The 26,916-nt window shown below is 44.4% G+C and overlaps 2 protein-coding genes across 2 annotated transcripts in view; both read right to left on the bottom strand.

Annotated features, from left to right (window-relative positions):
* Positions 1-911: 911 nt before the first annotated feature.
* Positions 912-26,916, bottom strand: part of TF (transferrin) — a 32,994-nt gene continuing 6,989 nt past the window's right edge. The window contains 14 exon segments of the mRNA NM_001308518.1: positions 912-946; positions 2,291-2,480; positions 4,229-4,413; positions 9,016-9,080; positions 11,404-11,539; positions 13,114-13,269; positions 14,677-14,712; positions 15,308-15,401; positions 20,319-20,473; positions 22,616-22,793; positions 23,557-23,735; positions 24,237-24,292; positions 25,090-25,222; positions 26,032-26,208. Of these exon segments, the coding sequence (NP_001295447.1) occupies positions 912-946; positions 2,291-2,480; positions 4,229-4,413; positions 9,016-9,080; positions 11,404-11,539; positions 13,114-13,269; positions 14,677-14,712; positions 15,308-15,401; positions 20,319-20,473; positions 22,616-22,793; positions 23,557-23,735; positions 24,237-24,292; positions 25,090-25,222; positions 26,032-26,208 (1,775 nt within the window).
* On the bottom strand, positions 15,411-18,587 carry LOC135275905 (fatty acid CoA ligase Acsl3-like). Its single transcript, XM_064378920.1, is given in 3 exon segments — positions 15,411-17,384; positions 17,387-18,160; positions 18,566-18,587. Coding segments are annotated over 3 exon segments (966 nt in total). The 3' UTR covers positions 15,411-17,214.

Below are 26,916 nucleotides of genomic sequence, written 5' to 3'. Positions count from 1 at the left end.
AATTCCAAGGAAGAGGGAGTGGTCAACTGTATCAAGTGCAGGAAACAGGCTTAGGAATGGAAGACCTGAATTGGTTTAATAGTTGGCAGGTAGATGGTGATTTTTGCCAGGGTACATTCAGGGAAACTGGTGAAGCAGAAGACAAAATTTTATGTGTTCAGCCAATAATCAGAAGTGAGACAGAAAAGTGAGCCTCCACCTTACAGAAAGCTGGGCTGAGAAGGGCAGGAGACAGAGCAGTATCTGCTGTGGCATCAGGCTCGAGTGCTTTTTAGCAAAACAGGTGTCAGTGTTTCACTTTTTTCAACTAGCTAGAATCAGGATCTCAGCTATGCCTGATGGAATTCACTCAAAATACCAAAATAAAGGTAAGTCTTCTGTAGCCTTTCTGTATTCACTTGAGCACTTGATCTCTGTAACTCACTCTGTATCCTCCTTCCTGCCCCTTCCCTGGTAAGACACACACACACACACACACACACACACACACACACATGCACACACGCACGCACACACACACACACCAATATACATTTGATTATTCTAATGATCACGCAGACCCTTTTAGAAAAGATTGCTCCTTGGTCGGTACTCAGGAGGTATGGCCATGGCAGACACAAAGCTTTAGGGAAAGGCCAGATGAGTCTTGAGCTGAGAAGGAAGAGCTCAGTTGCATAGGTATTTAAGCAGAACGCATAAAGAAATCCTTCTGTTGAAAATGTTTAGGAAAGAATGAAGTTTTTGAAATATAAAATCAATAATTTTTATTTTTTGTTCTGCACACATGGCAACAGAGAACTGTGAAGACAGACGTGGTTAGCATAAACCACTCGAGCCAGCGGAACCACGGCAAACTCATGGATCATCTGAGCTCCCATCTCCACCTTGGTGGCAGCCCCACCTCTCGGATTTTAAGTTCTGTGGAAAGTGCAGGCTTCCAGGAGTGCTGTGGAACAGAGCAGAGAGGTAGGATTTTCAAAATCTTCCTATATTTATTTCTGAACTGTTGAGTGAATGAACAATTCAGCATAGTACAAAGGTGCGCAGACTCGCTGCCTCCTCTTCTGTGAACTGGGCAGTTCTCCCAGTGCTCTTTTCTACTTGCCTGCACGGCTCCTGTGCCTATCCTGAGGAGTGCCCATGCCAAAGCTGTAACATGATTTTCCTGTCCTATAGGGTTCCCCACTTTGTTTCTTTTGGGTGAGGGTCACACATCTGAGTTCATGAGGTCAGGAGTCGCCCAGGAAGACTGTCCTCCCTGACCTCTTTAAGCAGGTGAAGAACTGACTTGTCAAAAAGCACCTACAATGTGCTAGTTTCTGTGCTGAGGGATAAGGATGGAGGAGAGAACAGCAGAGCCAGACCGTCTCCCCTTGTGGAGAATATAGGTTAGGTAGATATCAACTTGATTCTCACAACAGTGAACCTAGACAAGCACAATGCTGCTTCCATCAGAATTACATGGGGGCAACTTTTAAAATGCAGATACCTGACCTAGCACAGACTTGCTAAATCAGTATCTCAAGGCTCTGAGAATTAGCATTTAAATAAGGATCAAGACTCCCTTAACGGTATACTCCTGTGGAAAGAGTAATTGCCCTACACTACCATGAGTTATTCCCCCACATCTTCCAAACTTTTTCAGGTGACTCAGTTACACCCAACATAGTTATACTGCAAAGGTGTGTTTTATTGTATTTCAATTCTCAGAAACTGGTGTTTCAAATGAGTAGTATGTATGGCAACTTTATCATTACCAGAACCTATCATTGTTGAAGCTCTCAAGCAGCGCTGTCTGTAAGAACTTTCTATGATGATGCAAACATTCTCTTTACTGACCAATACGAGCCACATGTGGCTGCTGAGCACTTGAAATATGGCTGGTTGGGGTTGAAGAAACACATCTTTTATTTACTTTAATTTTAATTAACTTATATTTAAATAGTCACATCTTGCTGGTGGCTACCATATTGGACAAGGCAACTCTAAGCAAAAGTTTACTGCAGAGCAATGGCATGTGCACACAAACCTGTTCCTTTTCTTAGAAATAAGATGGAATTCTCTACGTTCAATAAGTTCACTACCTTAGTGTTCTGAGCCTGTGTCCCCTTACTATCTGCCCATATAGGCTAGCCTGTCATACACGCTGGGCTTAGATTGTTCACTCACCATTTCATTTTGTCCATGTTGTCCTATCCCGAGGGCCACAGTCTACCCCTCCTGTACCCACCACCCCAGCAATCACCACCATGTTTGGCTGCCACTTCCCCGTGCTGTTCCTCCTACTCACGTGAGGTGGAGCATTTTCTCAGGTTGCCAACAGCCTTGACGTATTCTTCTCCTAAGTATTTTTCATATGTGTTTTTGTCATAAAGTTTGGCCAAACATACTGTGTCATCTCTGAACAGAAGGTCCTTGGTTTCAGATTGGAACATGCAAAAGTAGCTCGAGCAATCAGGCACGCTCCTTCCAAATATTTTCTGTCAAGTGAGCAGAAAGTCGGTGAGGACCTGTGGTCTTTAGCAGCTGGGAACACATGGATCAGAAGGGTCTGAAAGCTCTGAATCAGCCCTGGGGAAAAAGGATGCTATAGAGTATGCCTTGGGAATTTTCTACCTCCTTTAGCTGCCATTTACCCACTTAGGGCCCCAGCCCCATGTTTTCATGATGCCCCCACAATCATCTATAGGGTCCCCAGTCCCACCTTCCTCTGAGAAGTCCCTCCCACCCACCACCCATGCCTGCCTACTCTGATCTGTCTTCCCCACTTCATTGCCCTTCACTGGGGGCTGCTTATAGGAAATGAGAGGACAATAATAGGTCCTTTCAGATGTTATTGTCCAAGAAGATATTAAATGTGAATCTTCCCAGAGGAGCAGCAGAGGTAGCTGTTAAAAATTCATATCTGAGGCTGGGTGTGGTGGCTCATGCCTGTAATCCCAGCACTTTGGGAGGTTAAGGCAGGTGGATCACAAGGTCAGGAGTTTGAGACCAGCATGGCCAAGATTGTGAAACCCCGGCTCTACTAAAAATACAAAAATTAGCCAGGCATGGTGGTGGGCGCCTGTAGTCCCAGCTACCCAGGAGGCTGAGGCAGGAGAATCACTTGAACCCAGGAAGCAGAGGTTGCAGTGAGCCGAGATTGGGCCACTGCACTCTAGCCTGGGTGACAAAGCAAGACTCCATCTCAAAAAAAAAAAAAAAAAAAAAAAAAAAGTTCATGTTTGACTGAATTTTGAATCCTTTCTTGGGCAAGCCACTCAACTTCTCCAGGTCTCCAAAGGTTGTAAGTGAAATGATGACCACAAAACGTTCAACTTTCCATATATTAGCTAGGAAATGTTTGTTACATGCTCATTATTGTCATCATGTACCTTAAAAGGACTTCTAAATATACGCTATCTTAGTTTTTTTAAAAAATAGATAATGGTGAATCAACAGCAGGCAGCTATGCCTGAAAGGAAGGTGATGTGTGTATATGCGGAGGGGCCTTTAGGATTAGAGTCCCTCTCTCCAACAAGGCTGCCCTAAATGGTTGTCCCCCAAGAGGGCAGGCTCTCCAAGGGCAGGGATCCTGTGTTTTTCAGACAGTTGATAACAGCGCTTAGTCTGCCTAGGCAAGAGGAACAGAAATCCACTCTTCATGACTTGTATAGCAAGCGCTGGGAAACAGGGTCCGTCATCTTCATTTTTGGGAAGGACAGGAGTAGAGGAAATAAAAGTACCCCTGAACAAGGTTAGGGGAGCAGAAAGGCATATTTCTGGCCCCAAGAGTGCATGGATCAGATGGGGACTAATTGCCAGTGATCAGGAGCTAGAAGCAAAGCTGGGCCTGGGAGGTCTAGTTCCATAATTGCACAGCTAACGTGTGAGCATATCCTATACAGCAGGCATTTTCCTATGCCCTTTGGGTGCATGTCTTCACTTAATACTCATATTAACCAAGAAGTAGGGAAAAGTATTATTATTACAACTTTATATATGAGGAAGCTGAGGCATGGAGTGGTTATGTAATATACCCAAGATGGCACAGCTAGGAAGCTGTGGAGCTGAGATTTGAATCCTGATATTCTAGTCCACAATGCATGGCATGAAAGGCATAATGCATGAAATTCTAGTTCTCAGAAAAGAAAGTGCTGGAGTCATGGCTGCACTTAGTTGTAAACTCCCCCCAAATAACCTATAGCCATCTAGGAAGAAAAGGTGGGAGGCCCTGGCTGGTCCATACCTGCTGGTTAAGTAGCATCTGACGGACACAATCTGCCTTATCTTTCCGTGTGACCACAGCATGATTCGGGGCTCGGGCCAGGTGGCAGCTCGCAAAGTTTTCCACAGACTTCCTGGAACCATCGAGGCACAGCAACTCAAAATTATTTTCCTCCAGATCCTTAGCCCACGCTTCAGGGTTCTTTCCTAGGGAGAGAAAGAAGGTGGATTGGCTGGCGGCTTTGGTCAAGGTGCCCCACTAGGGAGATGGGACTGACTCAGTGGTGTGTAGAGAACCTGGGCCTTCTGGCCAGCAGAAATGCCCACACTGGGGTTACAGTGATGTGGACAGGAAGAGACACCCATGTGGTCTACAAGGCAATACCGGACTCACAACTGCCAGGAATGCTTATTGACCACCCCTTTCCAATCTTCCCCACCCAGCCAGGTGGGAGTGAACTACATTCTGTGGATGCTCTTCAAAAAGATCTTCCTTTCCACTAAATTCCAAAGTCTTCTGTACCTCTTGCTCTAGCAGAGGAAGAGTGTGACACTCTAAGCCAGGTGGATCAATTTCTGTGGTGTAATATATGGCATCTCCAAACAAAAGAACTTTTCCGCAGGGGACACCTCTGGAATCTGCACCAGAATTTTAAATCTGACTCCCTTGTTCCAATTCTAAGTGAGAATGTGCACATGCCTGTGTGATACAGGTCTGTATCCCATCTTGGCCCCCTTTGCCTTTTCTTTTCTGTAGTTCTAAAAAAAGGAAAATCTCACCCATTCTTAGGGTTTTGGCTCCTTCCTCCTGAGGCACTTTGCAAATATGTTTTGCTAATTTTTATTTATCTCCCATAATTCAAGGTTGTGACCTTTTTAAAAATGAATTTTTCAGCCAGGTGTGGTGGCTCACTCCTGTAATCCCAGCACTTTGGGAGGCCAAGGTGGGTGGATCGCCTGAGGTCAGGAGTTCAAGACCAGCCTGGCCAAGATGGTGAAACCCCATCTTTAAAAATAAATAAATAAATAAAAATAATAAAAAATGAAAAATGAATTTTTCATTTAATTTTCTTTCTTTAACCAAATAACTAGTACATAAGATCACACTCATAAATTTTTGAATATCTCTCTATATTAACTAAAAGCCTCCTTTCCTATACTCCCCAAATCTCGCTCAGTCTTATAGTGTTAGTCCTTAATATCACATTTGGGAGTTTCCATTCATGTCTCATTATATGTATTTTTTTACATGTCTATATGGATGTCACATATTTCTAATTTTGTTTAGTGTTAGATCTTGACAAATGTAAAATGCTGTAGCTTTTTTTCAACTGTTTACATAACTTGTAGATTCTTGTCAGTACATATTAATCAAGCTGATTCTTCTTAACTACTATATTATATTTCATAGTATGGCTATAATAGTATTTTTAAACCATTCCTCTTTTAATAGGCATTTGAGGTGTTTACAATTTTTGCCACTACAATAGTGTTAAAATTAGTGTTACTGGCATATAATTATGCTTACATAGAAGTGGAATAGTTAGTTCAAAGGCTATGTGCATTTTTATGTTATTTTATTTATTATTTATAATACTACTACTCTATTCTCAGCCCTCTCCAAGGCACAATCTTATTGGAGGTGAAAGTAACACACATACCAAAACCAAAAATTCAAGCCAGGGGTAATAATATTTTATATTTTGTGAAACACTCTAGATGCTGTGTGAGCTCAAACCAGGGCTTTGAGAACAAATGAATTAAGAAACTAGCTGGAGACAGCAAGATTTCAGATGTTTCTTATAGTATGTGTAGGAGGAGAGGAGGAGAAAGGAATGCCTCTCTGTGGGAGGAAAGAAGAGTGCAGGTGAGACTGGGGGCAGGTGTGTGCCTGGTGTTTCTAATGAAGAGAGGAGACCCGCCTCTTGAACATCACAGGCAGTGGGATATGTGAGGTGCTCAGGGAAGAGGAAAAGTGGATTTGTGAGGAAATTGATGTTAATGAATGAGTCAGAACCTGAAGGTAGAAAATTAAGACAAATTAGATGAGAGGTGATTCAGTCTGACTAGAAGGGCATCTAGAGGGGCATGTTAAAAATATGCTTTTTCAGTAAAAAATAATGCACATTTATTGATGGGAATTTGTAAAATGCTACATAGTATTGGGAAGAAAATTTTGAAGCATTTGTAATTTCATAGCCTACGCCTTCAAAATTAGTACATTCTTAACATTCTTTTTCCTACACACACACACATACAATACGCGCGCACACACACACACACACACACAAATTGAGATAAAAGAGCCCATGTAGACTGGGTGCAATGGCTCATGCCTGTAATCAAAGCACTTTGGGAGGCCAAGGCGGGTGGGCCACAACGTCCAGAGATCAAGACCATCCTGGCCAACATGGTGAAACCCCGTCTCTACTAAAAATACAAAAATTAGCCAGGCATGGTGGTGGGTGCCTGTAATCCCAGCTACCCAGGAGGCTGAGGCAGGAGAATTGCTTGAACCCAGGAAGCAGAGGTTGCAGTGAGCCGAGATCGCGCCACTGCACTCCAGCGTGGGTGACAGAGTGAGACTCCATCTCAGAAAAAAAAAAAAAAAAAAGCTCATGTGTTTTTGTGTCTTGCTTCTTGCTTGTATATACCATGGCACTTAAGACAGATTTTGGAGGAGGTAGAGATGGGGGTAAGGGTTGAAAAACTCCCTATTGGGTGCTATGCTCACTACCTGGGTGACAGGTTCAATCATACCCCAAACTCAGCATCATGCAATACACCAGGTAACAAATCTGCATATGCACCCCCAATCTAAAATAAAAGTTGAAAAAGAAAAAAAATAATGGCAGAAGAAGGCAAGAAGGTGCAAAAGTATAAGTATGATGAATCAGACATGGTGTGACCTATAGTTAGTAATATTTATCAGGAATGTGATATTAAATCAGGGATATTAGACCAGTAGTTCCCAAACTTACAATACATCAAAATTACCTTGGCTTTTATAAAATTATGTTTTCTGCCTTAAATGGACACAATAAAATTTAGTTTTTAAAAAAGACACATTTTGAAGAAATACGATATTGACTGACAGACTTAATCTAGGCCTGACAGCCAGGGAGTATAGCAGGATTCTCTATAGGGATAGAGGCTAGGAGAAGAGGAGGGAACTTTGACAAAAAGATGAGGACAGTTGGCTCTGCAATGCCAGTGTACTGTGTACATAAAGTGACACCTTGGAAAATAGAGTGGAATGGAATTGAGATTGGGGCTCAGGCCTCCTATCTAAATTCTATTCAGGAGGTAAGAATTTTTGAGTCATTGCAAAGAGTAGAGGGTCAAAGCTTAGAGAGGGGAGCTGTACTCAGAAGAGTACCGAAAGAAATCAAGGGTGACAAAGAGCCAAGCTGAGGGTAACACTCTGGCAGGAGAAAGAAGGAGAGCCCTTAAAGGAAAAAGCAAAAATAATACGAGGGAAGAAAGGAAAATTAGTCAATCCAATATTTCATCAAACAAATTCTTAGCAATTATTGTGTGTTACGTGCTACACTAGGTACTGGAAATATAAGAGGAAGAAAAAGCGCAGAGTTTCTATAGCCAAAGTGTATGACAGAATGTGATGAATTCAATCATAATAGCAACAGGAACAGAGGATTCTTCTTGTAGGATGGGACATGCCATCCGGGAAGGCTTCCTGGAGGGGCTGGTGCTGAGCTGGTTCGTTCTGGATGAGTTGCCCAGGAAAGGTGAGGAGTTGGAGGAATGAGCATGAGAGAAGGCAGAGAAGTATTCACAGCCTGAATTCTAGGGGGCTCTCCTAGCACTTAGGGATACTGAGGGGTCAGGTGTGGGGCCAATGTTTGTTTTGCTTTGTTTTATTTGTTTTTAACGTCATGGCTGTCCAACGTTCACCCACAAGTTAACACCCATTGATGATTCTTACTTGAATCAGTTATCAATATATTGGTTGCCAAGTGACAGTTTTCTAACTCTGTCATTCCTTCCACATTCATTAGTTTTCCCTTCTTCACTTGTTTAATCAGTATTGCCTCATGCATTCTTATTTCTTTCAACGGGCTATTATTCCTTACTGCTACCGTTACTTATTTTAATGCTCAAAATTCCCAGACTTGGCAACAGGAGAGTCTTCTAACAGGTTCTTATATGCTTTGAGTGTCCCATCACTGCTTGAGCACTTCAGTGTGGTGTTCTAGGCTCAGCATGTATTTTTCCTGCCCCAGTCCTGAAGTCAGCTATTTTTCCAAGGAGTTCTGGTTCCTTTTAGCAAGGAAGAGTAACTTACAAGCCAATATGTTGGTGCTTACTCCTGCTGGTGTGCCATTGTCTCTAGGCCTTCTCAATGGACACAACCCAGAAATACAGAAAATAGCTATAAAAGGCATTACTGGGATGACTGACAACATTTAAATGTGTACTGTGGATGTGACAAGTATTAAATCCACATAATGTAAAATGTCCTGATCTTGGTAATCGAACTGTGGGTATGCAAGAGATTGTCTTATTCATAGGAAATAGGCACTGAAGTATTTAGGGGAAAGGAGCACAAGGCTTGCAGCTGTGGGAGTGTGCATTGAGGAGGATTTAGGACCATTCGGGCCCCATGATCCTGATCATTCTGTGCACTCAAGTGAACATGTCTCTCTTCACTGAGCAGATAGATTAAGAATCAGAGCTTCAGAGTCTGACAGCATACATAATACTTCCACAAAAGCATCCCTGAATACAAGTGAATACCAGTAACCAGGATCTAGTGATCTACGGGGACAGACGAGCAGGTGCACTTACCCCCGGTGTTCTGTGTGACAGTCTGGTGTTTCACAAAGGCCACATCTCCCTTCTCAACCAGACACCTGCAGAGGTCCAGACAGTGGGAGAAAAAAAGAGGAGGTCAGAGTGACTTATCGCTCATCCAGGGGACTACCTTATAGATTCAGGGTGGCCATCTGAAAACAGCAATCGTAACTTCCATTCTAACAGTAAGCAATGTAAGGAATAAAGAGAACAGAAACAAAACACTCTGAATTGATTATAGTTATACAGTCTCAGTTCTACATACTAAATCTTAATTTTGGGTACAGCTTCTCTTACAAATGACATAATTTCCTTGGCATCAACAAGGATAGAAGGGAATTGATTTTCCAGTGAGGTGATGCCTCCCCAGTATATGAATGAAAAACTCAATTCCTTCAGATTCTTGTACAAGGCAAATGTCTAGGCAACATTTGTGAGAAACTGACACTCTATCACAAATTGCAATTTGTGCCATCCTTCATCCCTTTGAAAAAGAATTTTAACATTTATGGGCCATTTACTATGTTGTGGGGTTTTGGTTTTTGTTTTTGAGAAATGCAGAGAATATGGCAAAACCTGGCATAAGTGACTTGACTCTACTAACTCCCAGGCCGTATATCTCTGGGGTGTGGTACTGGGGGTTGTAACACAACTCTGAGCTACAAATCCTCAAGAAGTTTCAGGAAAAAAAATAGTAATAAAATAAACTGTGGTTAGTATGGTTCCAATTTTAATTTTGACTGTCTTCCAGTCCTTTGAAAAGACATACCACACAGATGATGAACTAGTGTGTACTTCAAAGTCTGCACAAGGTCTTCCTCGATGAGTCGAGTGGGTTGGACTCTTGGACAATGGACCCAACCCTGCTCTCCGTCTACTTTAACCCCCTTGCTTCAAGGAAAAGAACCTGCATTTTCATGCATCAGTTCAAGACTTTTGGGTGTAGCTAGCTGAGAAGGCAGGGTACCTATTGTGCCATATATTGATTTAATTTTATTTTCTTTGGAGTTTGGAGTCTTTTTATCAATCTCATACATTTCACTTCATAGCTAAGTTTTATAAGATATGTTTAGAAAAAGAAGCCTTTATACATGTTTATTTTAAGCATGTTTATACATGCATGTAATTTGAGCCTTTTCTCATGACCTGTAATTCTCAAACATATGCTATCACCCGAAAAAGACAAGGTATAAAAATGCAAGGGGGAACTCTATTTTAAGTCCCCAAACCCTTCAATTTTTGTGAAAACAACACAGTCTACTTTGTGAAATTAGAAACTTGGGGAATGTGAATTGTACTTAATCTAACTTACAAAGTGGCTCTAACTAGAAAATAGGAATGACCTTTGTTTTTTACATCACTACCGGGAAGCTCAGTTATAATACCATCATCATTGTGCAGCTCATGGATTCCTCAATCACCAGGTAACAGAAGGCCTGGAGCAGAATGGGTAGTTAAAAAGTAGGGGCAGATGCGGTGGTTCACGCCTATAATCCCAGCACTTTGGGAGGCCAAGATGGGAGAATTGCTTGAGCCCAGGAGTTTGAGACCAGCCTGGGCAACATGACAAAACCCTGTCTCTACAAAAAAAAAAAACAACAATTAGCTAGGTGTGGTGGTACATGCCTGTAATCCTAGCTACTAGGGTGGCTGAGGTGGGAGGATCGCTTGAGCTGCTCAGCAGGTTGAGGTTGCAGTGAACCATAAGAGCACCATTGCACTGGAGCCTGGGCAGCAGAGAGAGACCCTATCTCAGAAAAACAAATGAAAAAATAGCAAAGTGTCTCTATGAAAATGAATGATAGGCACTCCATAAAGTACAATTGTGGTTAGGAATTTAGAAATCATGTACTATTCTGTATTTCCAGGTGAGTATTGTTCTAGATTATCCAGAGGTGCATGGAAAAGCTTGAACCAAACTCTCGATGCAGTGTTTATTCAACCACAGTAGGGTATCATTGCCAAGGCACTAGTGACACCTGGGGCTGGGTAATTCTTTGTTATACCATGCTATCCTGTGCACTGTGGGATGTTTAGCGGCTTCTATGTGTTAGATGCCAGTAGCACCTCCTCCCCTGCCCCAACATTATCACAATCAAAAATATCTGCAGATATTGCCAAATGTCACCCGGGGTCATCCCCAGCTGGAAACTGCTAAACTATACCAAACACAAGTCTCTGCTGTCTTTGACAGCCATGTAAGCATCCTGGGGGAGTGTGGCTGCCCCTCCCCATGTGGCTCTACATCTGGTTGTGAAATCTACTCTCTTAATACATACAGCACTGACATTATAGGAACATAAGAATCTTACCTTAGTGCCCAAAAGAAATCTGGCCAAGGCTTGTGTGTTATTCTATTTGTGTCAGGGCTAGAAGGCTCACCTGAAAGCTCCTGTGTAGCCATAGTATCCCTCTTTGCTGTTAGGTTCACACTTGTTTGGGCCTGTGCCCATACACAGATTACAGAGACTGGAGTTTTTTGCAGACCCAGGGGCACAACCTTCACTGAAAAATTCATCTGTGCAAAGGACAAGAGGAAGTCAGCTTTTCCTGAGTCAGTGCAAGCAGCTTTTACCTAACACATAACAGGGCTGCATGGCCCAAGAAAAAAAGAACATATTCATTAATTCTGTGACCAGCCACCACCAACCCAGGACTTGCCAGGCTATGGGCTTTAAAGGGGAACCTATTGAGATTGGGAAAAGGAGTTAATGATCATTACAATTCAGGACAGAGGGAATTTATTTGAGCACAATGATGATGTCATCACTAAGCTAAAGAAAGAAGAAATGAAAAATGTCATGAAAGGGGACAGAAAAAGGATCAAAACTGAAGGTCTTGCCTCCTGAGCTTGTGCCACCTGTTTTCAGATGTTCCTGTTCGTTCCCTGCCATTCATTACAAGAGCCTTTGCTAACATCTCCAACCTCAGGAAAGGGATGGGGAATTTTCTTTGCAGCTCAGCCGCTCCCCTGTGGCCATAAAAGTGCTAGGAGGTTCGGAAGAGCAGAGGTAGTGCCTTTGTCACTGGGATTCCTGAGTTTTCTGAATGTCACCCTGGCTGCACTTTTCTTCATGTCTAAGTGGTGTCACAAAGCACACTGGTACAGAGACATGCTCTCATCACCACTCCCCCAACCCCACAGGGTTTTCTGGGTTAACCAGATTTAGAGGCCTTTCCTTTATTAGAGTTGCCCAAATTTGGAAGTGGCAGGGACAAAGTTCTTAGGAAGCTAGTGTAAATCAGAACCACTGGAAAATATCTGTCTGTGGGGGAACTTAGAAGTTTAAGGGGGTTAGAAATAAGCCCATACCTGGTGATAGTCAGAGGACATAGAAAATGAGATGACTTCTACTGCTTAGAAGGCTCCTAGGAGCTGGGCAGGGACTTGGTGAGGTTGCCAACACCCTAAAGAGATCCGGGATCACCCATACTCACATACCCTACAAAACCTTGTGGCAGGGATTGCTACCTGTCTACCCAATATCTGTTTCTCCTTGTACTTTGTAACAAAAATCTGGTCTTAACTGAGATAGGGAAATTCCCAAATGAAAGATTACATGTCTTTCTTACAGCTAGGTGTGGTGATGTACCTAAGTTCTGGACAATGAAAAGTTTGCTGAAATAACTGGTTAGACTTTCTAGAGAGTGCCTTTAAAAAGCTGGCATAAACTCCCATTTGCTGTAATCCCTTGGTGATTGGGGATGCCTGGATCATGGATGTGACGGCAACCATGGGATGACCTTCAAGATGGAAGTCTCATGCTCAGAGTGTGAAGGAGCCTGGGTTTCTCATGACCATACCAGCCATGCACTGCTCACCTCTGGTCTTTCTCATGAGAGATAAATGTGTATTGATTCCTGCCATTATGTGTAACCGAAATGAACCATCCCGACTCAGCAACCCAGTTCCAGCCCTCCCAGGCCTTGTTGCTATGTCCTTAAGGACAGCAAATTCTACTGTTCTTTTGCCAAATTCTACTTTTCTAGAGCCAGAGCCCACAGCATCTTATGCCACACTCCTCTTCCCTAAGGCAGGACCCTGCTTTCTGGCACAGCCCTCACCAGCCCTCCTTCCCCATATTCGCTCACCAAATCTGCAGTGGTTGATCTTATTGTAGAGCAGGCCCATGGGGATATTCCAGCCAGCGGTTCTGTCAACTGCTGTGTGGCAGGACTTCTTGCCTTTCAAAGTGTCCCAGGTGAGGTCAGCAGTTGATTTCTTCACCACTGCTACAGCAAAATACCCTACAAGAAAGACGCCATAAAAGGATTTATTAAAACCTCTGGGGCCTCCAGAGTGTCTGCATCCAATCAAAGCCACCATTTCCCTAGAGAAACAAAGACATCCTGAATCAGTCATTGTGTCTTGAGAGGATCTTCCCAGTAACTGACTGAGGGGGAGTACAAGGTACTCTGTCAGGAGGAGATTAATCTGAAATTTAAAAACAAAATATTGTGAAAACATCATCATTAGCTCAATGGCTGGGTATATAACCTTTCCCTAAATGCATAAAGTCACTGAAGTTGTAAGCCAGCAATTCTCTCCAATATGTCCTGTCAGAGGAATGGATACTGAAAAAGCTAATGTAACCACAAACTTTCATAAATTAACACGTACTGAGATATAGTAGTAAAAGATCAATAAGCAAAAGAGAAAAATTGGGCCAGACATTTTCTGATAAGGAGAATATAGTTTTATACCAAAACAAATATGCAAAATGGAAAATTTCAATATCAAGTCAGCTGCCATTTTCAGCAGCAAATATATCCTGGTCCTTAAAACGGGAAATAGAACATTAACCTATGGTTTCAGTTTGCCAGTTTAATTAATTCAGATGACAGTTTCTAACAGAAAACAAAATCCTTATTATCCATAGAATAAGAACGGCTTTTTCTATACCTACTGAAGGGCTTAGTTCCCCAAGTGATGGGGAGAAGCTGGGAGATTGTAATCCATGGAGGTGACAAGGACAGATTTGCTCAGTAATGGCTGTCTGGAATGTGACCTGCAGGGGCCTGAGCACAGGGGCCCAGTGCTCACCTTGGTGTAAGACTTCCTGACTTGCTTATGCTCCATTCTTCACATGTACCCTTAGCCAGAGCCCTGGGTGAGAACCAGGTTGACCTGGGTTCCTGGACCCAGCCCTGGCTAGGACGTCAGATAATTTTATGTTCCTAGATACCTGCCTGTGTGAGGCTCTGTCCTGAGCCCTGTAAGGAACAAATAAGCAAAGTTTCTTGGTTGGTGCTCACTCTTATCTGAAAACGTGCAGGCCTCATGTCACGTAAGGTGAGGAGCAGTGGGAAATACCTGGATTTCCTTCCTAGATGCCTAATCCTAGACGATCTGCCTGTAAACTCTGAGCTGTAGGGTCCACTTGTTTATCCTTAGAGGATACGGTCCACTTGTTTATCCTTAGAGGATACCAAAACCTATCTTATGGCATTAAATGAAACATCCTGTGTACAAGTCATGGGAAATGTAAAGGAATAACCATCATTATCAATTACTATCCTTCCATGATTCTCTTGCATTCTAAAAATTGGTCTCTTACAGTGTCTTATATACTTGAATTTTAAATCAATCTAACCAATTCCCCAAAACAATGGGAATTTACCTTTTAACTCCAGAGGTTACCAATCCCAACTCACCTTCCTCTGCTCTTTCCTCACAATTAGCGCTCTTTGCTGGAGAAAAAAAATGAAGAAGGCATCAAACCCTTATTTATAGATTGGGAAATCATGCCTTTTTTATGCTGCAGCTAAGAATAAAGAAAGTCAGAGAAAACTATCTATACATGTCACCAATTCCCAACAAGTCCAGGCTCTCTGGATCATGCAAGTCCATTACACCTCTTGGCCTCTACTATTCATCCACAAACTGTTGAATGTCAAGTTTCCTGCTCTGTCTGCACTGAGCCCACAGAGGAGTGCTGGCCAACTATATTTAAATCTCTGCAATAGGGCAGTGGGAGAGTGTGAGTTTTGGAACCTGGAAGACTGCCAGAAATCCCAGCTGTCCTTTGCAATGGGGTCATCTTTAGTGAGGACTTCCCAGTGCAGAACTTTCATTTCCCATTTCTGGAATGTACTATAACTCCCAAGCTTCATGATGACTGCGGGGATTTGAGATGAAGGAGCCCAGAGAGCCTGCAAAGTAGAAGGAGCTCAGACAGGGAAAGCTTTATGGCAGCTGCGGTATGAATCAGGCTGTGATGTTTCTATCTCCTCTCTCCATGGCCCAGAGGGAAGAAAACACAGACAGGTGCTCCCCACCACTTACAATTGTAGTTTTCTGCTAAGACAGGCACCAGACCACACTTGCCCGCTATGTAGACAAACCCTCCATCCAAGCTCATGGCATCAGCTTCTCCATTCTGCAAAGACACAGCAAATCACAGCAGATGAAAAGAGGCTGTTTCCTGTTCCACCCACCTTTCCAGCTGTTTCCTTAAAGCAGCCTTCCAAGCACATGAATGCCAGGGAGACAGCAGGTGCTGATACTGAACCCCCAAAGGATCAGTCCAGCACAGTCAGCATGGAAAGTTAAATGTACTCTCATTTTCACCCACTGATCAGTTTATTTTCATGAACTGATCAACTCTAGGTGCCTAGTTCAAGAGCAAAGACCCACATTCAGTCCTCTTGCCTTCTTGTAGGACACACTATCCCAGAGACTCTCCCACAACACATTGCTGACACCAAGAATTCTTGTGCAGATGGATGAGTGGCGCCAGGGACTCGCGGCTGTCTGTGGAACACAGCACCTTCTGAGGAGGGCTCTAGCCTCTAATGTCAGCCTCCTTGGCTGAGCGTATTTCTGTGTTTGGTGCGTACATGTTTATGAATGAGTCAGATATTTTCAAGTGATCTAAATCTCAGCTCTGATAAGCCCCAAATTTCAGAGATGCTTAGATTCAACAAGGTTTGTGAGATGCTTAGATTCAACAAGGTTTGTAAGATTTCCCTTTGGCCTGGCAATATACTTCCTAGTAATAAACCATAAAAGAACAATCAGATGGTGGGCAACTATTTGGACAAAATGTGTTAGTGGGCAAAAATAACAGGTGTGATTTATAATAGCAAAAAGAAAATTAAATGCTCAATGACAGAGAAATAGCTAAATAAATTGAAGCACATCCATGCTATGGAATAGATATCAACATTAAAATATCATCTTTTTTTCTTTAAAACATAGTATGGCTATATTTATTTCTCTCAATTCATGCAATATAATAATTACACATCAGCAAATATTATCTTCAATAATGATTTGATTCATCGGCATTTGAAATTTACATAATTTCACATCAACAGCCTTGCATTTTTTAATACTGTAAGTTTAAAAGCACCCACCAACAGCCACTTTATATATTTTCAATACCTCCCTCTACACATCCAAACTTTAAAAAGTTATTGAACATTTAGGTCATGTTAGAAACTTGAGGTTTTAAAAATCTGCTTTCTCAACTTGATTCAGAAAACTCCTTATACTGACAATACAGTCACAGGAGGTAAAGGTAATTGTAGGAGGGGAAAAGGAAAAAAGAGACAGACACAGGTTTGCTGTCCTACTCTTTTAGTATCCTGTCCACAGGAAATGGTGATGTCTTAAGAAGTAATAGTCTAGGTTTAATATGAGGAATGGAGCTTGCCTCACAGCTTGAAACATGCATTTCAAATAATTTCCTATTTGATTTGAGCTCACTGTAGCAAACTGATGCCAAAAGAGAAAAATCATTTCTTCCACACATTCACTCGATGTCTGCCTGGTCAAGTGTTTTAAGCTCTTCGTGTTGTAGCTTGAAGGCATCTGTCACCAGACCAGTTTCAGGGTCCATGGGTCAGGGCGCAAACAAATTTTTAATGGATTTTCAAACTTTATCAGACATGCTCAAATAGCAGCTTCAGAAAGTACTTTAAGTAGAGTAGTCCTCTCTTATCCTCTAGGGGTACGTTCCAAGACCCCCAGTCTTGGAAGCTGAAACCCTATACAATGTTTATTTCCTATACATACAAACCTATGATAAAGTTTATAAATTAGGCACAGTAAGAGATTAACAACAATAAAACAGAACAATTATAACATACTGTAATAAAAGTTATATTAATGTGCTTATTCTCTCTCTCTCTCTTTATCTCTTTCTCTCTCTCTCTCTCTCTCTCTTTCTTTCTTTCTCTCTCTCTCTCTCAAAATATCTTAACATTTCTGGACCATGATTGAAAGTGAGTAAAACCAAGAAAGTGAAACCTTAGATAAAGGAGACTACAACACCTTGTCTTCTGTTTCACAGCTGTTAGCTCCTCCCAAGTTCCTGTAAGTCCGTTCTTTCAACTTAGTTCTGTTAGTTCCTTTTGATTGGCACAACAAATCTAATGACAGAAGAATGATTAACTGCAAATACACAAACGTCATCTGTTACTGGGAGATTCTTCAGTGTTGGCTCTGCTTTCCCAAGGGAAACATAGTCTCCTGCCTGTAGTTTTACAAGGTCCTTTTTATGATCAATCATCTGCAAACAACCATCAAACTCTCCAGTATCTCCAGGATATAACCACTTCTTTCCATTTCCATCTTCAAAGAAATCAACTTTTGTTTCTGCTTCATTTCTGTAGCATCCCATTGTCACATGTTGGCCATTGGTAAGAATTCCACCTCTGGGATGTGGTTTTTCAGTGTTAAAGTATCCACCTTCCTCCCAGTTCTCTAATTTCATTTCACAGCAAACTAATGGGACTCCCACTTGGGCCAGTATTGTAATCCACACGTCTGTAGATTCAGTGAGTCTGTATCCCTGACCACAACAAAAACAGATATTCATGAACTCACTGCATGTTGCAGAAAGTAGAGCACTTTCGTACAATAAAAGCTGAGTATTTCCACCTAGCAAGCTTCGCAATTTCCAGAAAACAAAGTTGTCACACAATGCAGTACTATGCTCTTTTGAAATGTGTTCCATTTTATAATTATAGGCTAGAATAAACAGATTATGTTGAAGACTACTCATTTCGTACACTTTATTCATAACATTTTGGTAGATCTGATCCATGATTTCCAGAATAGCTGCCATCAGTGTTGGTTTCAACCTGGAAGTAGTCCCTTTGCTTCCGTTTTTATTTTTTATTAATTTGGTGTCTTACTATGTTTCCCAGGCTGGACTCAAACTCCTGGGCTCAAGTAATCCTCCTGCCTCAGCCTTGTGAGTAGCTGGTACTACAGCTGCATGCCACAGTGCCAAGCCCATTTCTTTTATAGACTGATCCACAAAAGTCTAGGGTGAAGAGTAGCCAAACAGGCATCCATGAGAAAAACAAAGATGCTCAACACTTAATTCTAGAACATGAAGCAGAGGTAAATATCCAGTGTAGGCATCTTCCACTTCCAGTCTGGGAATCCTTTCCACCATCCCAATTATACTAGTAATGATGTGTCTATGCGAGATGATGACTCCCTTTGGAAGTCCTGTGTCTCTACTCATGAACATGATTAATGCCATAACTGAGGGCACTAGTTGCTTTGGTATCTGTTTTCCACATGCACCTCCACTTTCTATTGCAGCCATGGTGTCCACGATAACAGCCTTGGGAAACTAGGACAAGTCAGTGGCTTCCCATTGACAGTGATGCTGTGCCACAGGTGTGGGACCAAATAAACTACGTCCTTCAACTTTGTTTCCAGTAGTTCTTTACTAGAAATGATATTGATTACTTCTCTTTCATATAATCCACAAACCCTGGACCTTCTAAAGTAGCATATGATTTTATGAACTAAATGTTATGCATAAAACACACAGCAATGTGCAGCAATCATCCACTTGGCCATGATCTCACGGAACATGGCAATATTGGTCTTTGGTTTCTGCCCCAACATCTGTCAGCTGTTTCCAAAATTAAAAGCTCAAATGATGACATCTTCATAGTAGAGCAAATCATGATGTCCAAGAATAATCTTTTAAAAAATGTTTCCATTTGGTTGTACTTCATCTTCTTCATTTAAGATTTCACATGTTCCCAAGAGTCTTTTGTTCTTACTTTTTTTTACATACGTAAAAACTTTATCTATTGTATCACATCCAGAGGATAATATTGAAGCCCAGGCACTCAAACTGTTAACAGATTTGTATAGACTCAGGTTTTGAATTTGTAGGCTCTGCTTTAACTTAGCGTGGTCTTGTCTTGACTCAGACAAGAAATAAAATGGAAGGTGGGTTAAAATAGTATAGAGTGATATTTATAAATTGTATGAAATGTAAAGAATGAGGTTGACGGTCCCTTTTTGCTTCATGGTAGATAGTTCTGCGGATACATGGTTATTCATAAGTGCTCAAAAAGTAGAATTAACATATTTCAGCAAAAATCAGTTGACAATGGCAGGAGATACTAGAGCCTTTATGATATGCATCTTTGTTTCAGTATATTTACTGATTTATTGTAAAGCTTCCAACTCAAGGATAGCCAAATGGAAGAGACACAGAGGGCAAGAAATGTGGGGAGGATGAAGAGTGGAGCTTGGCACTTCATGTTCTCTTTAGGCAAACCACCCTCCCCCTGTCTCGATGTGTGCACCGATACAGAAGCTCCAGATCAGGTTTTACAAGAATGATTTATGATATGGGAAAAGCTTACTAGATACCATGAGGTGAGTAAAAGGTATATAGCAAGTAACCTACGTGAAATGATCCCAATGAGAGGATTTTCTCTGAATTACATGGGATTAAAAGTACTCTTATTTCTTCTTTATCTCATTCAGGATTTAAAAAGTTCTCTATAAGCCAACATGGAATACTCTTTTAAAAAAAATTTTAGAGACAAGGTCCTGCTGTGTTGCCAACCTTGAACTCTTGGCCTTAAACAGTCCTCCTGCCTCAGCCTCCTAAGTAGCTGGGACTACAGGTACATGCCACCATGCCCTGCTAGGATACTCTTTTGATCAACAAAACAAATTTGTACCTGCTTGGATCTTACCAGGTAGTCAGGATCTTACCACAGTTATCATAGCACACCACTAGTCTCAGGACACCCACACCACGGTCCAGCCTCCCTAAGCAGGCACTGCTCAGCCTGCCCTCCCACCAGACGCTCATATGAGGAGGAAACGGAGCCCTGTGGGCATCCTTCAGATCCACCAGCTCAAAGATTCTGAACTTCCTGTGGGGCTGTGCTCACATAATCAGGGCAAGGTTCCTGGGAGCCAGGTTTTTGCATCATTCTCAGGAACACTCGCTGGCTTGGCCTTGGGGACCAGCAGGCAGCATTGGCAGGGACGCTGCCCTAGGAAGGCTGGAGTGACATACCATGATCTTGGCGATGCAGTCTTCGGTGGTCTCTGCTGATTCACATTCTATTTTCCCTACACTGTTAACACTCCACTCATCACACTTGAGCCTTTCGTGGTGGCTCACCGCACACCACTTCACAGCCTTGCATTCACTCGCAGGGGCTTCTGGGCCTATGGCATTAAAAAAAAAGAAAAAAAAAACAGATAAGAAGCGGCCCTAACTGTTGCCTGGTGTTTATCAGCACTACTCACTGTCTTCATGCAAATGCTGGGATTTGCCAGCAATAAACAGACTCCATTCAAGGAATTAATCACCTTAGAAAGCAAACTCAATGCACAATCTCTTGGTTGACTTCTCATTTAGATTTAGCTTTTTACTTCTTCTGAGAAGCCAACTTTCTAACCTCTGGGTACTATATGACCTCTGGCTGTTTTTTCCTTCTTCTTTTTCAGATAGCACTTAACTACCAGAGGTGTTCTTGTTTATATGTTCATTGTTTATTGACAGTTTTCCTGCAGGGGAACATAAGCTCCAACAGAAAGGGCCCTGCCTGTCTTGTTCACCAGGGCATCCTCAGGCTTAGGGCAATGCTAGCACATGGTCAGCATAATAAATGTCTGATGAATAAAGGTCCATCTGCTCAACTTTGAGACTGAGCTCAAGGGTCACTTCCTCAGGGAAGCCTTGCCTTAACCCCAAGTCCAGGGCCCGTTTTTCTTTGTTTTGCACCCTCTTAGAGCCATGGTATTTTTTTGTCATATTTCCCCCAACCCCTACTTTTTTTTAGACAGAGACTCGCTCTGTTGCCAGGCTGGAGTGCAATGGCGCGATCTCGGCTCACTGCAACCCCCACCGCCCGGGTTCAAGCAGTTCTCCTGCCTCAGCCTCCCAAGTAGCTGGGACTATAGGCATGCACCACCATGCCCAGCTAATTTTTGTATCTTTAGTAGAGACAGGGTTTCTCCATGTTGGTCAGGATAGTCTCTGTCTCTTGACCTTGTGGCTCGTGGTCTGCCCACCTTGGCCTCCGAAAGTGCTGATATTACAGGCGTGAGCCACTGCACCTGGCCTACTGTATTTTTCCTTTTTTTTTTGAGATGGAGTCTTACTCTGTTGCCCACGCTGGAGTGCAATGGCACAATCTCATCTTACCACAACCTCCGCCTCCAGGGTTCAAGCCATTCTCCTGCCTCAGCCTCCTGAGTAACTGGGATTACAGGTGCACACCACCATGCTCGGCTCATTTTTGTATTTTTAGTAGAGATGGGGTTTCACTGTGTTGGTCAGGCTAGTCTCAAACTCCTAACCTCATGATCTGCCCGCCTCGGCCTTCCAAAGTGCTGGGATTACAGGTATGAGCCACCGTGCCTGGCTATTTTTCCTTTTAAGCATATCTCTCATTTTATAATTCGTCATTCAATAGTGTGACAATTCATTAAATATTTATCTTCTCTGCAGTTTGAAATTTCTGGGACACTAAAGTCAAATATATATTTGTCATGCTATCCTGTGTCCAGCACCTAGCAGAGCGTATGGCTAGATGATAAATGTCTGCTGAATAAATGAATGGTCAAACAAAACCACAGAAACCCAATGAAATTCAGGACTGGAATCAACCTCTCTCAGAGCTCCTCTTCATTATGGCACATGTTGACTAGCTAGAGATGTGCAATATATAGCAATTTTGTTCTATTTCACTTACTCTGTGATAAGCTAATTGGCTTCACAAAGTAGGTAAGGCGTCCTGATCGATGCAAAGGAAATATTGGAGGCCAGGCGCGGTGGCTCACGCCTATAATCCCAGCACTTTGGGAGGCAGAGACGGGTGGATCACGAGGTCAAGAGATCGAGACCATCCTGGTCAACAAGGTGAAACCCTGTCTCTACTAAAAATACAAAAATTAGCTGGGCATGGTGGCGCGCGCCTGTAGTCCCAGCTACTCGGGAGGCTGAGGCAGGAGAATTGCTTGAACCCAGGAGGCAGAGGTTGCAGTGAGCCAAGATCGCGCCATTGCACTCCAGCCTGGGTAACAAGGGCGAAACTCCGTCTCAAAAAAAAAAAAAAAAGGAAATATTATAACCAACCCAAGTCATTTTAAATGTAGATTTCCTTTAAAGCCCTTGGTGACGTCCAGGCCATCTCATAATGACTAATGCCATTCAGCATCAGTCTAACACTGGGCTCACAGACATGTCAGAAAAAGGAGCATCAGGAGAGGTGTGCAGGTCCCTGAAAAGACTCAGTCACTGGCCCCTGTGCTCACCAGTTTTCCCAAGCGCCTGTGGTCACCTAGTTCCTCCCAGGTACTCACATACGCCTTCCCGTAGATTCCGGATGGCAGTGACATACTCATAGCCCAGGTACATCTTGGCGTCCATCCTGGGGGGGACTTTTAAAAACCCATAGGCAGAGTCCTTAAACAGCAGGTCCTTCCCAAGAGGAGAGCTGAACAGTTGGAATTCTTTTGATTTGTCTTTGCCAAAATGTTCCTGTTCATAGAAAAGCAGAATAGTGGATGGCAACAGGGAAGAAAGGAGGCTGAGACATGGGACTGAAGAGAAAACAAATCTCTGCCAGAAACAACATGAAAACGTTCAAGGTGCCAGGAGAAGAGAGAGGGCAGTCGGACCTGCTCCTGCTCACCTAGCACCTCCTCTGCCCATAGCCCTCGTGGGACCACGATTTCCTTGAACCTGCTTCTGTGCCTGTCTCCCGGAAGAGACATCAGTGAGAACAAGAAACGTGGCTAATCCAGAGGCTGCCCTGTGTGGTTGCCAATCAGACTCTCAGTGGACAGATGGGAGGGCTGGGCAAGAGGAAGCTGGCTGAGCCCAAATCACACAGCTCTCGGAAAGTAAAGCCGCTGTCCGAGCAGTCCCCTCACAGCCAGGCTGAGGGACATGGGGAGAGAGACCATTTCCTTCTGGAAGGGTCATGGAAAGCCTCCTTGGGGAGGGGTTTAGCTTTGGGCCATGAAGGTCTGGTTTAGGTAGAAAGGAATGGAACAGAGCAATACAGAGCCTCTTCAGACGTCACCAGCCAGAAAGGCAACAACGGCAGACCATGGCATCACAGCTGACTCCCGCTGCTCTGCGAGGAATCCCAGCTTTCAGAGAAGTTAATGACATGCGGCATGGCTCCCACTGTATCCTGAACACACAGACTTCCAGGGTGACAAGATGGCCAGGAGGAAAATCCCCAAGTCCAAGCAGGGAGCACTAAGCCTGAGGGGAGGGTGGCGGGTGGGGATACCTGGGCCTGGTTGAGAAGCTCCCAGATCAAGTCCTCCTTGCCACCCACACTTCGGGCCACGACGGTGTGAGAAGGAACCCGGGCCAAGTGGCAGTCCTTGTATTCATCTACTGACTTCCGGGTGTTGTCCAGGCAAAGCAGCTCATACTCATCCCTATCAGCCTTGTTTGCCAAGTTCTCTGAGGACAGAAAGCCCAGGTGAGCCAACTACAGGAGACCCATGGGCTGTGGGGCCCACCCTTGAAAATTCCATTGATCATAGAAAGTGTGAGCTAAAAGGCCTGGAGTGACCACCGAAGGCCAGGGAACATGCAGGAGAATGACCTGCTCCAAACCCTACAGCCAGGTAAAGGCTTCTGATGCCCATACAGCAGGTGATTGCCCCCATCCCACCATGAGCCTGACCTTAGCAGGACCGGCCCCAGTCCTTGGTTATGGCAACTCAGACTGCCTACCCCAGAGGCAGAAGCACTGTGTGGAGAGGTTGAATGATGGAAAGAGGCCCAGGAATCCAGATGGGGACTCCATAGGTACCTAGCTCTGCACAGGTGGAAACCCAGGCAGTGATAAAGGAGAAACACAGTACGTTCATACCCAACTACTAAGCATGAAATAGGGAGCATGGGAAAAGAACACCCACTACTTGGAGGGGCCCTGCTGGCTTCTTCTCCCATACTTACCAAATATAGTCGAGTGCTTGACAAAGGCCACATCCCCAGCACCATCCTTCAGACACCTGTGTCAAAGAAACACATCAGCAGGGCTCCTGCAGGGCAAGCCCTTCTGCTGCACCTGGAGGGTCTGATCACAGTGTCCGGTGCTTACATAAGAACAGAGCCTGGGGAAGGCCTCTGTGCAGCTCCATAGCTGAGGCAGTGCCCTGCTGTGCAGAGACCTCCAGGGCAGCACTGAGATGGGGGAATGAGCTCACACGAGATGAAAAGCCCTCATAACCCAAAGAAGGAAAATGCAACTGAAGATATTTTCATGTAGAAAAGAGTTTTTAAACTTCTGAAATAGAAGACAATGATATAGTGTCTCCTGAGGGTGAAAATGTGCCCTTGACTGGCTGTAAAACTTCAGGATATAATCACAGTAAAAAGAGACAGCAAGAAACCAGCTTCCGAGATCAAGACAGTGATGGGGGCAGGAGAGACACAGTGTGCTGAGCAGGTAACACTGCTGGGATTGACAGAAGAGGGCCAGTCCCTGGAGAGTGGGCCCAGACCAGGGGCATGATTGTCCTTTCAGGCTCTGCCCGATCCAGTGAGAGGAGACACTGACCAGGCTTGAGGGCTCTGGGGAGAAAGGAAAGGCCCCCAGGAAAGGGCCTACTGGTCGGGGTCAGATGAAAGGGAACGTGGGCTGGCCTGGCCTAGGAGTCCCAAGTCGTGCTTCTGACTCACTGGGAGGGTATTAGGCCACTTGATGTCCCTGTGGCAGGCAGGACTCCTGCTGTGAGCCAGCAAAGAACTCTCACCCTGAGAACGTTTGGCACTTTGGCCACCATGGAGCAGCAGATGTCTCACTCACTTGAAGGCTCCTGAGTAGCCGAAGTATTGTTGAAGGGTGGAGCAGCCACACCCTGGACACAGTTGACACAGCTGGGGGAAGGCCGTCCCATCCGCACAGGGGACACAGCTGCCCGAGAAGAAACTGGCCACTGCTACTCAGCACAGAGAAATGGACCACAGAGCATGAGTGAGGCTGGCCACAGCCAATGGCACCACCCGGCCCAGGCCCATCAGGGAACAGAGAGAGACTGAAACCAAACCAGCATGTGCAGTCCCAGCTGCCGTTATGCTAACTCATCAAGATCAAGGACTTCCAGTAGGAACAAGGTGACCTCTGTCTTACCACCATCCATCCAAGGAAACAGGCCTATGCTTCCCACTAACCAAGGCCTCTCTCGAGTCTTTCTCAGCAAGATCAAGGACTTCCAGTAGGAACACAGTGACCTCTGTCTTCCCACCATCCATCCGAGGAAACAGGCCTATGCCTCCCACTAACCAAGGCCTCTCTCGAGTCTTTCTCAGCGTACCCTCTCCCTGCTTTGTCGGAGGCTGGAAGAGCTCAGAGAGAGGTCCCCACTGGGATCCATGCCCCAGACATGGGAGAACTGCCTAGAGAGATACAGGCCTCCAGAAAAACCTCCAGGAAAGAAATCCAGAAAAGTGGACAAAAGGGCCACCATCATCTAGACTGAAGCCCTCCGCTAAGCCTTGCGCCGTTTCCTCACTCAACAGAAAGCCTCTGCTGGGGTGTCGGGAGCTCAGAGCAGAAAAAGCTCAGCTCCACCTCCCAAGCGCTGCTGGTGCAGCAGACCTGCCAGTTTAAAGTCAGTTAACCTCTTTTCCCCACCTGAGTTCATCCCACACGTCTGCTGATGGTGATTGCTGTGACCCCAGTGTGGCCTGTGTGGGCATCTGGAGCAGAGGCACCTGCTTGAGGACACCTAGCCTCCTGCCAGCTTACCTTTCTCAAGAGGCTTACGTGGCTCAGGCAAGTCACAGTAAAGTAAGCCTATGGGGATGTTCCACCCAGTGGACCTGCCCAGGCCCGTGTGGCAGGACTTCTTGCCTCGGAGCTGGTTCAGCTGGAAGCCGCTATCCTTCTTCACCACAGCAACAGCATAATAGAAAGTCTGTGGATCTGCAGAGGGGCAGTGTGAATGGAAGGCCCTCAGCCTGGTGCAGGGAAACGTGGCGCATCACCACCGGACTCTTGAGGAGGGAGGGGAGCATAGAGGCCATGCTTTTCCTGGACTGGGCAGTAAAGAGGGAGGAATCTGGAAAACCTTCCTAGGCTTGCAGGGGAGAGAGATCATTGAAGGTGTATTTGTAATGTTACCCCTCCAGGCAAACAGTGGCAAGAAGGCCACACACACGTGTCCTGAATGCTTTGCCTCCCCTGGCCCTGCAGCGTGTCTTCCTACACCTGCCAACCCCAGCCCACCAGGAAACTGGAGCTGTGGCAACAGAGGCCCATCAAAGTATTTCCTGTCCCCTGGCACAGGCCCAGGGACAGTCAGGTTGATCTCAGAAGACTTGCAGGGCTGCTGGCATCTGAGTGTGTGCTCCAGAGTGACCTCTCCTGTATGTGGTACCTATGGCTCCAGAGGCCTCCAGATACCCTAGACATATCACTAGACTGCAGTAGCCTTCAGGTCAAGCTGCAAACAGCCTGCTGTGTTTCTCCAATGAGCATATTCCTGGCCCAGGGGTCAGTGTTAGGAGCACCAGGCATCAGTCAGCCCAAAGCCCACAGAGGCCTTGATGTGTGCTGTGGTGGCTGATGGGGCCCTCATTCCCTACTCACTCTCCAAAGATGAATGTTCATTAGTATCTAATATCCAATACC

The sequence above is a fragment of the Aotus nancymaae genome, unplaced genomic scaffold, assembly GCF_030222135.1.
Source record: "Aotus nancymaae isolate 86718 unplaced genomic scaffold, 86718_ANA_hifiasm-v0.15.2.pri h1tg000019l, whole genome shotgun sequence".
Lineage (NCBI taxonomy): Eukaryota > Metazoa > Chordata > Mammalia > Primates > Aotidae > Aotus > Aotus nancymaae.
The sequence above is the reverse complement of the archived record's forward strand: the minus strand, read 5'-3'. Positions and strand labels throughout refer to the sequence as shown.